The following is a 16,295-nucleotide window of genomic DNA, read 5'->3' on the forward strand; positions in this document are numbered from 1 at the left end:
TATTTTGTAAACAATTTGTTGTAATGTCAAATAATAAACTTATAGGTTATATGTGTGAATTATTATCTATTGTCGCTTAAAATGAACCGTCTATAAGATTAGTCTCTGACTTTTGGGACAACCCTCGTATTTTACCACAAAACGTCTTAACCGTCGAAGCTTTATGTCTTTTTAATTTCATATCATGTTCACTTATTAGTTTATTTGTATCTATATCCTTTTTCCTTTCACGCGTTTATCTTTTCTTCGAAGAAAACTCTCGAATACATTTCCACCTTACTATCTTTTATTTCTTTTGCAAGCTGATGATTTTTACTTTGCCTGTTTTAAGTCTTAAAAATAACAAAAATTATTACGAACAATATACCATAAAGACAGAAAAAAACGAGTTATGCTTGCTTTCCATGATCACTGTGCAATCTTTGACCGATTAAACTGTCCTCTTAATGTTGGGATGTCAAATCATTGTCCGGTGTAATGTATTTTGCTATGCAGAATATGTAATATTTATACACGTGTGGTTCTTAGAAAATGTTCAGTCTATCAATTTAAGTTTCGTGCTTCAGGAACGTTATAAATGTGTTACACGTCAATAAAATCTGTCATCATATGTATCAACTTTTACAGATTCAACAGGAAATAGATGTCAGCTAGCTTAACACTGGATTAGTAATGCACGAAATTGTCCGATCATCAGGCGAGGCGAAATTTCCTTGCTTATTCAGATTCATACAGGATATAGGTGTCAAATAGCTCAAAATCTCTATATATTGAGTATAATGGTGATATTTCTCGAACAGCTGATTCAGAAGGCATGCTGAAGCTGGGGAAAAATGGTAATTTCTGGGTTTTTTTTTCAGAAAGAGTTTACGGTTGATTGCCCGACACGGTGTTAAAATCGTCGTTAAACAAGCAAGAAATAAATAAGTCTATACATGTTAAAATGTAGCAATTAAATATAACTCAATATCTAAGATGATCAATAGGAGAATGTTTTTACAATGTTATTGTAAAAAGATTATCAATATGAAGATAAACAAGGCAAACTGCACTGCAAAGATATACAGTGAACCAGGCCCAACTTCTAAGCTGCTGAAAAAAAATGGGCATAAGCTGAGAAAACTCAAAGTTCAGTAGTAAATATAAAGTTTTATTTACTGATTAAAACATACTTTATTGCTCTTTTCGTACACATTTATAACAGTATACAGTAAAAACTCAGAAAACCGGACCATCTGAAAACCGGAATCTTATGAAAACCGGACGATTTTAAAAGTCTCGTATTTTCTCTTTATAAGTTCATTGAAAAAAGTCCTCTGAATACCGGAACCTCTGAATTCCGAAAACCGGACGATTTTCTATGGCTACTAATAGGAAACATGCATAATCAATCCTCAAAACCGTACAGCAATTTCAAGTGTCATTTTTCTGTGTATTATAATGTAGCTCAACAGGTCACATGTTCAATTACCAGTTAATGATCACCTCCTTTTTGTATTTTCTGATCGCAGATCAGATAATACATAGCTAACATCCACGGTCTAACACAAAATTTCCTAACAGTCCTAACAACGCAAATTAGTTCTCACTCAAAACTGCTTAAAAACCAGCAATTTAAAAGAAAGAACAATTTTTTATTACAAGTGTCAAACCAATTACTACACCTTCAAACTTTTAAAGTAGCGTTGGCTTATAGAGTTGTCAATAAATGCACACTCACAAATTACGCGGATGAATATGATTTTAATCAATGAAAATGCTATTTTAGCGATGTCGATATCCGAATACTACACAAATAAATCTGACTGCCAAGTAGTTGAATATATAGTTCCTACATGTTGGACTGTTTGGGCGAGAAGATTTTTGCTAAATTATTTTCTTCAATTTTAAACAACAGGTTTACCCTGAACAAAATACCTCGAAATTACCCTAACCCGAAATGCAATGGAAATTCTAAATTTAGAATGACTTGATTTTATTCAGCTGTTGATTATAAAACTTCTCCGTGGTGCAGGGGTAACGCGCTCGTTTGGTCTGAGAGGTCCGGAGTTCGAATCCCAGTCGAGTCAACATTTTTTTAATTCTTTTTTTTAGTGTCTTTTTTAAGGAAATAGCCACGATATGCAAGGATAAAGTGTGGCTACCATAAAAAATGAACATAAATTATTTTTTGATGCAACTCTAGTTATGCAAAATTCCGTATGTATCAAACTCTGGTGCCCTGCAAGATGACTTATAGTACATAAAAATAAACTTATACAGGAAAACACATACAGATATACAGTACGATTTAGATTCCAGGGATCAGAAAATACCACAGAGCTTGCAGCCCTTTGATTTTGTATGCAGGTGTTAAAACAATTCTCAGTATGTGTTTATTTTCTATATTGGCAATTAGATTAAAGCTATTTCATCATAACTGTCTTTCCCTGTATAGGTAGGATTTTGCAAAATGTTTATAATTTGTTGTTTTTTTGTTGTTTTTTATATAAAATGGCTTAAAGAATTATGAGACTATTGTTAAATGATTCCTGTTTTGCTTAAAATTTTGATCTTGAAGTTATCTTTGCTTGGACATTTATTTAATGCAAAAATAGTACTGTAATACTAAATTCCATAAAAATTACATATTTCAAAGCCATATTAGGATATATTTCAGACAATGTTTTGTTTAAAATAACTGATTTTCTGAATTATATTCATGGATTTGCATAATAAAAATACTTTTTTATTGCAAAAAGAAATAAAAAGCTTTGAAAAGTAAATACAAAATGATTTAACAAAGTCATTGTTCAAATACATCATAATTATCAATAAATGTATAAAACCTCTGAAAACCGGAATCCTCTGAAAACAGGACTTTTTGTAAAGTATGGATAGGGTCCGGTTTTCAGAGTTCTTACTGTATTATCATAATATTTACACAAAAGTAGCACAAGGGTTGAACCAATAGTTCTTTCATCAGCAATCGGTTCTTCCATGAGTTAATGTTTAATGAATACGATACTTGATTTGATATTGTCATATTTATTGAAAATTTCATCAAGATTCTCGGCACTTTGATAATAATTCGCTTTTTGTAATATTCACATACCAACATTAATAAATAATTGTCAACACTAGAGTACATGGCCTGGGATTCAGACGTTGATAATTTTGCTTATTCATAACATACCCGTACGTGTTGTTGATAATACCAAAGTCGATTTGCAGAACAAAAGTGCCGAGTAAAGTTAGATAAAAAATACATAAACAAAATATTGCAAATTTGTTGGGTAATAATGTTATAAATATATCTCATTGATGTATAAATTCATTTTAAAAGAGGCAAAAATATCAATAATTTCAATCAATGAATAATTTCATATATGAACAAAATAATACATGTATTCTCTTTTCACAAATATAGTGTACGAATACTAAGCCATATGATTGACAAAATATCAAATTTATCAAACTTACTCAAATCACGTTAAAATGAAGTTTTTAAAGTCCCAGCATGTTGAATTCTGTTTAAGCCGGTGCTAGGGGTCGTGGACGGTAACTTGCACTTTCCAGTACCGTCCATGAACAGGCTCAATCAAACCGAGCCTGCAACATTTTACAATTTTGCCGTCTTGGGCTTTCTTTAGGGATTCTTTTTTTCACTATTTTGTTAGGAGGCTTACCTTCCAAACTTATTTTGTTTTTAAGAGTAAAAAACTTTGTATCTGGTTAAACAATAATTGATTGAATTTTTATAAAAAATACTTCTGAGTGTCTGTATAAAATGAAATATGTTAGTGTTTTTCCTTAAGAACAGAAAGTGCATACACAAATTCATTGCTGGAGGGATAAAACCCCTCTTAAATAGCAGCATGATATTTTGTTCAGTATCATTTTATTCTATTTATGTACCATATTCAAATGTTTAAAATAGCTGAGACATATTACAACCCTTTCGGGAATCGATTACAACAATTGAAAACAATATTTGCTGTCAATTTCTTTTTTTACAAGAATTAAACATTTGCTTTGATATTCAATCAAACTTTACTCTTTCACAAATCATGTGTTTGCATCTGTTTAGATCAGTTTTATGCTCAATGGGAAATCTTTGCCGCTTGTTTCATCTATCACGATAACCGATAATTCTGTCCCACCATACACCATTCTGACAAGAAGATTTCTTTCCGTTCCAAGTAAAGTATCGGGTATCTCAACATCTATTTCACCGATTTTCTCACATCCTTCATCTGTAATATAAATGACATCTTTAGGTTCACCATCCACTGTACTATTCATTGGGGCTCTATCTGAAGCATAAATGGAAATATTCACACTTTTCTGATTCTTATACGTTGGACGGTATCTATGTTCCTCAAGCTGCTCTTTTAGTATCACAGACTGACCTTTTGCCACATGAACAGCTAGCACATCCTTGCAATAATATTTATTATCTTCAGTGTTAAGCCACTTTTTCTCTTTATCGTGCCTTTTCTCGTCGAAGACATGGTTTATCCCAACACCGTAAGTATACCTTGCAATTCGGCTTCTAAATATCATCGGATCATGACCATATAGAACGGCCCCTTTTAGAACAGCTTGGAAAGGGGAGGTTGGCACAACAACTTTCATATTTGGAAAGTTTTTCTTAATCGCTTCGCGTATATGTTGTACTACAATTGGTGATTCAGCAAATCCACCAACAAGTACAACTGTTCTGCAATCTTTTAATTTTTTCGATTCCAAGTCCTCTTTCATTACATCGTACATTTTGGCGCAAGTTTCTTTGAAAAGTTTGTTTCGGACAAGTTCTGACGTGAACTTCATTTCGTTTTCCTCTAGGTAAAAATCGTTTGTCTCCTTTAATGTTATATTGTTCTTGTCTATTTCTTTCATGATCGTGTAAGGAACTTTAAGAACGATTTTTTCAAGCCTTTGGTCCTCTTTCCCTATTGTAACCTTCTTTTGTTCAAAGTCATCTTCCATTTCTAAACACTCTGTTGGCGTCGATTTACCAAATGTTTTGTTCCACGAATCCCCATCGAAATTGTTATGGCAAGCTTGAAAGAATGCGTCATTCACATTTTGACCACCAGTCAGCTGTCCTGTAGATAAACAAACCTCCTCAAGCAAACCTTCGTCTAATACTTTCACTGCGGAAAGGTCAGCAGTCAGTCCTTAGAATAAATGGATAAATAAGTTAATATATAAAAAATTTATTATGATTTTTTTTTCAGTTTTATGTCTTTGATATGCAACAATTATCGCCGAAAGCTAATACATTTGTATATTGCTTACTGTTAAATTATAAGAATACGAGCTTTATAAAGTAGAATTTGTTAGAAACTGCATAGCTTACGTTCTATACAGTGAAAGAAATAAATAGGAAAAATGGTCGACGATGAAAAAGAAGATGACACATAATAGTAATAAGGCTAAACAAAAAATGCTATAACTTTGACTGACAAGTGTATTTCGCTAATACATAAATGAAACCCACCTCCAAGATCTGCTGTAAGGAAGACTTGTCCCGGTGCTCCAAAGTCATTCATATTGGCTCTTTGCTCACAGGGAAGGTGGATGCAATATATAGCTGCTGCTTCTGGCTCAAGAGCAAGAAGTAAATTTTTCCTCTTCTTTTTAGTTAAGCTCTGAAATTTGAATTTAATAATTTTCTTTGCACCTTAAATATATGTTTCCTGCTTTTTTAAACTTGTCTTTTGACGTCTTGTCTGTTATATTAAGGCTTAATAACCTCTGATCCCTTTTCAAAATTCCATACAATTGTTTAATCCTTAGGGCGCACGCATTTCTTTATCTAGGGGCAATACGCCGATTTTCATTGAATGGCACGAACATGTCGCATTGAAGGTCCGTGACGTTTGTCGTATGAACACATCTGTGGATGTTTTCAAATTCAAATTTTCACCATTTTTGTTTTAAATGATGAATTCTACTTCAGTTTGTGCTAGGGAGCGAGGACGGTACTTTGAACTTTCCAGTACCGTCCATGAACAGGCTTTATCAAACAGAGCCTGTAAAATATATATTCTTGTCGTTTTTGGGCGTTCTTTAGGGATTCTGTTTTTATCTTTTTTAAGAAACATTTAACATTTATCACAACAAACTTTGTTTTGTTGCTGATATGTTAGACAAAATAAATAAAACACATAGATTGTGTAAATATTAAGACAAAGGTACTGCCTAATGACCATTACCAAAGTACTCGATGCCTTAAAGGAAGGCAGAACAACAAGAAAATTACCTACAATGGCCCGTCAAAGCAAGACAGAAGACATACAAAAATGTACTTTAAGACAATTCAGTCCCATAGGGAATTTAGAACTGGCCATCATAGAGTCTCCCACTTAGTCCGTCAGATGTAATTAAAAGAGGAAAGCGTAGCGTCCAACTGTAAAAGGGTTAAACGCTTGGGTGTATGCCTTAAAATAATTTGATCATAACCTCTTTTAAAAGACCGTTTGATAATTTTAGTGAAGACGGCAGAAAAATTAATATGACCCATGATTCTACGAAGTTTGTAAACCACATATCCATAGAAATCAGGTTTGCTAATTGCAATTAAATTTTAAAACTAAATCTGAATTACGATTGTACAACTTTGTTTTACTTTGTTTCCAGATTTTTAGTAAAATATTTACGCAATTTATGATAGCGATAGCCATGTTTAAGAAGCTTGTTAGTAATAAATTAATTAAATATATTAAATCTTACATTGAGTGTATGGCGTAACTTTTTATGACCTCCACACGGTTTAACCAACACTGGTGTGACAATGATATAAAGAAAACAAATAAACCATAATTTTAGAACGCCAACACGGCAAATATTTCGGTTATATTGAGCCTGTCCGTGGATGGTAGTGGTAATTGAAACCTAGCGTCCAAACCTTCTATACATCAGAAGTTAAGAAAATTAAGTCACTACCGCAAATGCACTTAATCAAAAAAGGTAAATGATACCTTTATATCGCTCATCTTACTAAAAAAGCTCTTAATTGCATAAATCAAAACGTTGCTAACTATTAATAAAAAGCTGATATTAAAGCGGATTCAAGGTCAACTGATAATAAATTTCATATCTGCACCTGAAAGATTGTACATGTAAAAAGTCACTTGTTGCTATGGAAAATAATTTTATATCGTGAAAGTCACTAGTTGTTAAGTACAAAAGTTACTTTGGAAATCACATATTGCTCACAAAAGTCGCTGTTTGCTTTGGAAGTTGATGGCTTCTATATAAATCACTTATTTTAAATGAGAGTCATTTCTTGCTATGGAATAGAAGGAAATGTAATTCCTTACAGAATACCAAAACCGGAAAATTGAAGAAAAAAAACAAGCTTTGCAATCTACCGTCAACGCCTTCAATCACCGGTCTTGGCTAAATTCAACATTAAACATGCAAATGAAGATTTCTTTTTGAATTTTGAAACATACGCAGGTGTTTTTATATGGCGGAGTCAATTGTGACCCAAAGGCTATACGACAAAGCTTGGCTGATATAAAGATCAATAAAGTATTATTGCCAAATATCTAAGATCTAATCTTAACAATACCACACAATAACACTAAAAAGTGAATGCTGCATGTTAAATATCTTAGCTTTATTCATTGTAGATTCACAAAATAAGACTGAAATGTGTTTTCTCATATATTAACTAATTGAACCCAGGGACGGGCAAATATTGACCAAAAGAGCATGACTAATACCAGTTTTTTGTACAGATCAACAAGGCAATGCTACTGTCAAAGTTCCAAACTATAGGCATGGTCGTTCCCCCAAACTAAGACTTTAATGTGTTCTCCTTTTAAGCACAATATTAACTATGATGAAGGTCAAACCTGCGTTCTGCACATTGTCTCCCGATTAACATTTCTGATGAGTTTCAATTTCTTTCAATCGGTTCAAAAGATACTCTTATTGATGAAAAACATTTTGGGGGTCACTATCCCTATTTACAATATCTGCTCTTTAGATAGATATATATTTTTTTCCTTTCATTTATTGAATTTTTATGCGCTCGTATATGTTTTGTCATACACAGTAGTTTCACAGCCCTTCAACTTAGGTGACAGCTTAAAGATAAATACCTTTTCTATTCCCTCTGTTTCTTCCATTAATGCCTTTTCCATCGCTTTTCTCATAAACGCCTTTGCCTTCTCTGACCAAATCGCGGGAACAGTAACTACCCAAAGTGTTTTGTCTAAGTTGACTCTTTGTCCTTTTTCTTTTAGATTGTTTATGAAGTGGTCCTTCAACGCTTTAAGGAATTTTGACAAAACGTGAAATAGTGGGAAATGTCTATCAAGTTGATCCTCTACTTTCATTTTGTCATCAATTTCCTTGAAAATACGATTTTATTTTATTTTTAGAAAAGTCACTCATATTTATTACATACTTTGTTCAGATTAGTTTAGAATTTAAATGTTATTAGAATTTTAATTTTATCATGTTACTTTTAGAGAGAGAAAAGTTCATTATAAAAAACCAACAACTTTTTTCCGTACATGCAGTCTCTACTTTAAAATTGCCTTTTGTAATAGAAAGCCATCGACTTGGGGGAATACAGCGAAATAACCTCCCTGTATGTATAATGTACACTCATATTAATTCCAGGAAGTGTTTGAAAGATTTAAACTTATTATATGCAGACACCAAATAAATCAAGCTTGATTTTTGATTATAAAAATGTCCATATTTGGTGTTATTGTATTTAATATATAATAATCTGTATACTACAATTGTTATCATAATGGTAACATACATGTTTCTGTACTTAACATGAATTACCAAATGGTCATTTTTTCACACAACGATGTCAAATTTCTTGACGCTGTTAAATTTGTTAAATACTGAGATACATAAGAATTGTTTTTCTAATAATTAATATCATTTCATTTTTTATAAGTTTAAAAGTCTCTCTATCGCAAAATGAGGACATCGGTTAAGAACTTAAGTTAATTTAAACAGCTTAAAAAAATTGATAGATAAAATTTTACTTTCAATTGTTCATACTTACCTTTGTATACAAAAGATGTTTGAATCTTTTAAACAGATAAAAATTTTCAAGTGAATTGTCTTCATCGCCTCTGTCTAAGTTTTTCTTTTTCTCTTTTTCGTGCTCTTTGGACATGTTTATATATATTCTTTCAGCCTTATATCCAAAAGAATCAATTTCGTATTCACTTTCATCATCTCCATTTGCTTTAAGAAGTAAACAGGTTGTAGTTTTATGAAGCTAAAATTGGAAAAAGAATTGAAAAAGTACTTGCAACGTAAATAATTAATTGTCAAACTGGAACATGCAGACGATTTAAGCATGCAACAAAGGATTATTTAACAATTTTAATCAGTGAAACGCTACAGAGATGGTTGACAGACATAGGATATCATCGTTATTTTGTCAAAAACCATGCTAAGAATATTCTGAAAACAGAAGGATCAAATTTCACAGATCATAACCGTGTAAAAGGGTGAGTGTTTTGTTTTCTAAACAAAACCTAGCTTATTGTATGTTTATGATTTGTAGATATCATCACTCGCATAAAGAATCAAAAGAAAAAGAAAACTTCTCAAGTAGGCCTAAAGTACACTTAAAACGCCTCGGGTAACAGTATTTTCCTCAGGATGATATTTTTACTGTTACCCACAAGCCCATGTGTTATTTATATAATACTTGTTGATATGTTCATCCTCGTTAAACTGAGGCTTAACAACATAATATGTTTGAATATAAGCATCAATTTTGTCTATTATATTATTACATTGATTGCTCGCACTGAAATGTATTTGTTACACTGAAATTATATGATGTATATGATAATGTACTATGTACAAATCAAAGAAATAAAAGTTCTGTTCTGTTCTGTGATTTGTTTAACGACCCAAAAACTTACATCACAATCGGTAATTTAGGCCTGTCTAACGACTTTTAAAAATAGGAGATCGCCTTGTAAATTGTTCATTGTACAATGTGTATAGGCTGTAAACTGAAACATGCCTTTAGCCACAGGCAACATGTGCGCTTAGTAGCTACTTATACTGCAGTTAAGCATTGGCAGACAATAGTTAGGTTTTGCCTTAATATTTGTAAAATGTACGAATATTTTCTCTTTAAAATCCCTTTAAAAATTTATGGTATGAAAACGGGATATTTAGTTAACAACTTTAATTATTGATTACATTAGATTTTAATTATTTTATCATGAAACTTATACAATCATGGCTCACAAACGTCTTTATGACTTATGTTAATGAGAGTAAATTATATAAAAAGTCCAAAACTACTTTAATCATTATTCTATTTCATATTTTGCTTGATACGATTAAAAAGCATGGGTATTTAATTTAGTCACTTTAAATTTGAAAAGTACCACGTAACATAACATTTTCACATTAATTGTTTTAGTTTAATTTGGATTTTGTTAAGTCAAATACAGTTTTGTTTATGTACAAGTAGTAATGAAGTTCTAATCTATAGTACAATCATACTAATCAAATGAAAGGAAAAAGATACAGCTAACTATCTATAAGTGTGCAAACTTGCTTATGTATTATATGCAATGGATGCTACGAACTTGTAAATTAGGTTTTTTTATGTTAGTTCAGATGATTAGATCTATATGTAAACCGAGAACCTTCAATATTAAGATTGGATTAAGAGACATTTGCAGTGCACAGATACAGTCAAAACTGTCAGGTATACATGCCCGCATTTTTAAAGGTATCAGACTAGAATATTGGCAACGAACGCCACCATAACACTAGTGATCTATCCAGAGGGGAATGTCTTACGTTACAAATGTATACGAGTGAAAAATGGAAATTATTATGATTATTAACTTGTACATTTTTTTCTGACGGAGTTTCTTTTATTGTTTGATGTTTGACAGTTTCGATATATTTTTGATTTACAATATTTTTGTTAAAGTATCTACTTGTATCTGTACGTAAATTCTAAAACATTAATATAAAAGACGAGGTATTTGTACATTATCACAAAATATGTTTTTGAATAAAATATATTTTTAGTATTTCCAACAAATCAATGTGAATTATTACAATTTGAAACAACTTGAAGATTTCTTGTGATTTCTGCATTTCAATTATGTTTTTTATATAGCTCTTAGTATATTTCAATCTTAAGTTAAAATCAATATACCTGTCAAAAACAACTTAACGTTTTATTGCCTTTATTACGACAAATATCAACACAACTATAGTTTATATCTAATACGATCCCGGATGTCGGGCGTCCCAGATCCCAGGATCCCCCGACCGTATTTGTAACACAAACGAGTGTATTAGGAATTCGTACACATTTTTCACACATGAGATGAATTTGTATATGTGAAATTTGTGGTTCAACAACTACTTTACTAACTTTCACTACACGATAGAAAATGGACATTATGTCACTGTAATACAAATATTTTACAGTATGATACTCTGTCTATAGAGGACAAAACGATTTATACACCGGATTTGAAAATAACCTGAATATTTGAAATAAAATGTACTTTAGTAAATCACTGAGTTAATTGACATTTGGAGACAAGTTGTAATATACTAGTGACATTAAGCTATAAGAAAAAAGAAAAATACCTGTAATGCCCCGCTTCCCCAGTTAGTATTGAACTCGATGTTTCCTTTATTCCTTAGAAAATCTGTCCTCCATTGCCAAGCATATCCGCTATATGTACTGCCAAAATCTATGGCAACAACCAGATCCGGTTTTTGAATAATACTCTGACAATATAAGAAATGTGTGTATACTTGAGAAATTGAAGCAGGCAGGACTTCATAAGCAATTAAGAATATTTGTGGATCGGATGATTGAAGTCACTTTTAATTATTTTCCACGGGCGGAGTATTTTCTAAATGAAGAATGTATATTTTCTTAATTCTCTGTACAAAAGACAATCAAAATACAAGTACACAGGATTGCATATATACAAGCGGCAGGACATGAAGTGGTTACACACTTGGTTCAAGCGGTAGAAATGGTTGCAAACTGAAAATTGCGACCGAGTCATGAAAGTCTATAACGCCCAGGTAAGTGTCCTGCCCATTAAAATAAAGTAATATTGCCCAGTATAAGATTTATGTGACTTTCCCATGACCTTCCTATCAATTTTATCACAAGTAAACTGACAAATCAAATGTACATGGACATAGACACAATTTAGAAAATTGCATAATATTTGAGCTTTAAATATATTTAATTCATTTGCTGAATCACGTATAATTGTAGGAATAACAGCATTTTTGTATTATTAAATTTGAAAAATAACGCCTATTAAATTGTTTATAAATCTCACACTACTGCTTAATATCGCCATAAAATAGTACAAAAGAATTAAACTTCCAAATAGGCTTCTTGCAATTTTTATACATGAGAATATCATCCAACACGAGAAAAGAAATTTATACTTACGACTTCCATTCATAAAGTTTCTTAAAGCCGTGTATGAATCTAAAAAAGAAAGTTGAGACTTGTTGTTTATCAAAGTTTCTGTCGTCAATTAAGAGCACAAAATTGAATCTTTATCTAACTAGACAATTTGAAAGATAAACCTATAATATTATCATATTGATGTCCAGATTACGATATAACTAGGCAAATAAGTTTTTTTATACACCACCTGTTTCTTGTCCTATGTGAAATTTTTATATCTTTTAATATTGAAGATTTCATAGATCTCCAATCAATGCTAAAGTATTAAAAGAAAAGGAAAAAAAATAAACAAAAAGGGGTAAAGAGATATAATAGTGTTTTACAAAATCAGAAAAGTTAAACACCACACATAGAAATACATTTTGAGATGTAGTACGATGACTTACCAATAAGCAATACCTTAAAATGATAAGGAACTAAACAACAACGGGTTTTCTAGCGTTTTGCGCACTCCATGGTTTAAAATCGTTACTTTAACTTGGATTCACTGACTGATGTCCCATTGTTTTGGCATATAGCTTAAATACAAAAAGGAACAAAGGAAAATACTTGTTTTTTTATTTTTTAAAAAAGGAAAAGGATCCCTATAAAATGGCAAAATTTAAAATTGTGCAGGTTCGGTTGAAATTAGCTTTTTCATGAGCATTTGTCGTTTAGTGGTGAGTTTGCGTCACAGATCACAGACCCTAGGATCTACAAAAGCAGAAAATGTAAATGGCCAAATAAGGTATAATTTTTCAAGCTTGATGCAGCACTTATTTCATTAGTTCAGGGTTTTTTTTTAATGACAACCAATATTACAATTGCATAAAGTATATGGCGCGTGTCATTTCAGATACAGAATGTGCGCTTTGAATATTAATATCTAAATGGTAAATTGTTTAGTTTATGTCGTAAGATGTATAGAAACGATCCATGTGTTTTGCATTTTTTGATGTAGAACACTTTTCTTTTACCATCTATACATTTTCAACTTTTTCTTTAAATTCTATTGTAAGCTTTATAGGCAAAATTAAAGTATCATGCACTAGACTAAACAGGTTTAAAACATCAGTAATGTTTCCTTATCCAATATACATACCCAATATACATTATTCTCTTTTTTTCTTTTAAGAGACTTCAAAGCTTGCTTTATAATGATTTTGTGTGTTAATTTCATTTCTGTTTCGTCAAACATTTGAAAAATTCAGTTAATTATTTATATACTTTGTTGATTCCGTCGGTCAGTCAGTCATTAGGGTAGTAAGTCAGTCAGTCAGTCAGTCACTATTTTAAGGCACTACATACTATAAAATATTAACAAACGGAAGATAAGTTCTCATTCACGTGTCGTATAGTAAAAGAAAAGGCACAACTGATTTTTACATTTTATTATTACATAAGTGTACAACGTCTTTGGTTAAATCCAAACTGGGTTTTCAGACCAGTATATATAATGACAAGTATCCACATAAAAATGTCAACATCATAAATATACATTTTCATCATAATTGATATATATGCACGCACTTGGAGTTATATATAAAACTGTAATTAATTATTTTTAACATATTTTAACCTCCCAATGCATTTTGAATCTATATTGCTAAATTATGTCATGTTTAATGTTCTTATTATAAAGTAAATACATGTATATGCTCAAAACTGTGTTGTCATTCATTTAAATTATATAAAATATGTATAACTTATTAATCTTAAAGTGCACAATACAACACAGGTTCGAAGAAACAAGGGGCCAAATCGTGTACATAGAGATTGATTGTTTTACAATATAATTCCATTAAAATACGGGTAATAAAAATAGCTATATTTCTTTTCTAAAATCCCGCATTTGTTGACTACATCATTTTATCTTTTGTTTTTATTGACTACATCATTTCATCCCGTTTTCAATACCTTATCATTTTAACCACATTTTCTTTCTTTGAGAAAACCAGTTAAAGGTTTTGAAAAATTAAAAACAGCTGACGAAGCCCATGCAATTTGCAATTCACAAACAAATGTTGCTCAAGATAATAAAGACAATGTGAAGTTCACAGAATGCATCTATGACATTATTAAGCAGCGCAGAACCAATGGCAAAACACGAAGGTGTATCTTTCCTCCCACTGGATCTTCCTTTCCCTCAAATCTAAAAAAATATATTATAGCCAATTTCTAGGGGCAACATTAATTTTAACGGATTTAATTATAAATGATGTTTGTTTTATAGCTCAAATCTGAAACCCATGCAGTTATATAACGTAAAGCTTTTACTTATGATCACCAAATCACAGATGCACTTAAATTATTAATATAATGACTATAAACAGGAAATACGCCGTTCGCAAAATGCAATCCAAATATAGTTGAATTAGGAATGCAAAAAATATGGTATCGTGGATTAAAAAGTTAAGTCCCCTTTATTAACCTTCTTTTTTATCTTTTGACTTGATAGAAGGAATTCAGATAAAATAGATAATAGAAAATGATATGAAGAAATCTCCCATAAATATGTCATGTTTACAAAATTTAATGTTATCTAATGATACATGTACCGTATTGTGTAAGGACGCCTATTAGATTGTTTAATGTTTAAGGCACATTGTCACCCAAAAGTGTATAAATTTTATTTCTTAAAAGTTTTTTTTTTCATTTCGGTGTCCCTGTTATAAACTTCAAAAGGTTAGTTACAACCAAGATATATATATATATATATTACCTTTTTATCATTAGAGTGTATTTTTTTGTCAGAAGTTCACATTTGACAAGGAGAACATCATTGATACAGTCAGTTAAGTGCATACCAATGTGTGAAGGTGTAAAGGTCACACAAAATGTAACATACTATGCAGCAGACACTATGTAATCGAGACCCTGAAAATTGCAGGGGGAAATAGTGGAATACTGTGGTCCATTATATGAAAGAAAGTTACCTCCCTTATCGACACCTCACGGATGTACATGAAATGCAGGAATATGGCACTAGGAATTGGGCAAAAAAGAACACATTGTTGAAGAAATCAAAACAAGAACTGAAGTTTTTGCACCCAAAAATGAGACAAAATGTTCATCACTATCAGTTGAAAATATCTTAAAATTTATACCTATGGCAAACATTGATATGGTCGAACTTACGCAACATTGAGTTCTTAAATCATTAAAAAAACTATGCGATAGAAGGTTGTCACAAGAAGTGGTTAATGTGTGTTTGAGGTGATATTACAGGAAGCCGCAATTATATCAAGAATTCAGACAACCAAGAAATATTATATTACCCTCTAAGACAATTCTCCTTCAATACAAAAAAGTGAAACAAAATTCAGGCTTTGGCTAAGTTTTCTTTCAACGGACGTCAGAAGAGGCAGGCGAAAATGCTACAACTAGATGCATAAACTGACGGGAAAATGTTGGATGAACTGGCCATACAAAGTGACACAGATATGTAAGGATGGTGGATTGAGTTTGCGGGGCTCAATAATGTAGGCCTGAAGGGCTATGTCTGCCACGTGTTGCGAAATGCAACAAAAGAACAATAACTAGAAAGTCAAGTATTACAATTTGTGTTGTTTGAAGTGACAGGGTTTCGCTCCCACTTTGCCGTATCTGTGTATGATGGTGATCAAGACCTTCAACTTTATTCAATAATTTGGGAAGCTGTAGACAGATTAAGAGTGTTTGTCTTTAATGTAACATAGATGGTGCACAAATCAATAACATCAAAAACAATATTAATCACTCCTGCGCTAGTAAATTTAGACATAGTATAAATACCTTAAACCAACAAACCGTGGAGCAAATGCCAATCCAAATGCACTGCAGTATAATACAGCGTTAAACAGCATGATCA

The 16,295-nt window shown here is 31.6% G+C and overlaps 1 protein-coding gene across 2 annotated transcripts in view; it reads right to left on the reverse strand.

Moving 5' to 3' along the window:
* Positions 1-2,150: 2,150 nt before the first annotated feature.
* Positions 2,151-16,295, reverse strand: part of LOC132717318 (heat shock 70 kDa protein 12B-like) — a 59,891-nt gene continuing 45,746 nt past the window's right edge. Inside the window, exons 1-6 of one of the 2 annotated variants that reach the window (XM_060700754.1) lie at positions 12,446-12,557; positions 11,614-11,757; positions 9,029-9,247; positions 8,100-8,351; positions 5,486-5,636; positions 2,151-5,162 (exon numbers count right to left, since the gene is read on the reverse strand). In XM_060700754.1, the coding sequence (XP_060556737.1) occupies positions 4,066-5,162; positions 5,486-5,636; positions 8,100-8,351; positions 9,029-9,247; positions 11,614-11,757; positions 12,446-12,454 (1,872 nt within the window). In that variant the 5' untranslated portion in view covers positions 12,455-12,557 and the 3' untranslated portion in view covers positions 2,151-4,065. Of the gene's footprint in view, positions 5,163-5,485; positions 5,637-8,099; positions 8,352-9,028; positions 9,248-11,613; positions 11,758-12,445; positions 12,558-16,295 lie in introns of those variants that run through there. The other variant, XM_060700755.1, reaches the window with a different exon arrangement.

Source organism: Ruditapes philippinarum, unplaced genomic scaffold (assembly GCF_026571515.1).
Source record: "Ruditapes philippinarum isolate M1 unplaced genomic scaffold, ASM2657151v2 ctg4666_1_1_1_1, whole genome shotgun sequence".
Classification (NCBI taxonomy): Eukaryota; Metazoa; Mollusca; class Bivalvia; order Venerida; family Veneridae; genus Ruditapes; species Ruditapes philippinarum.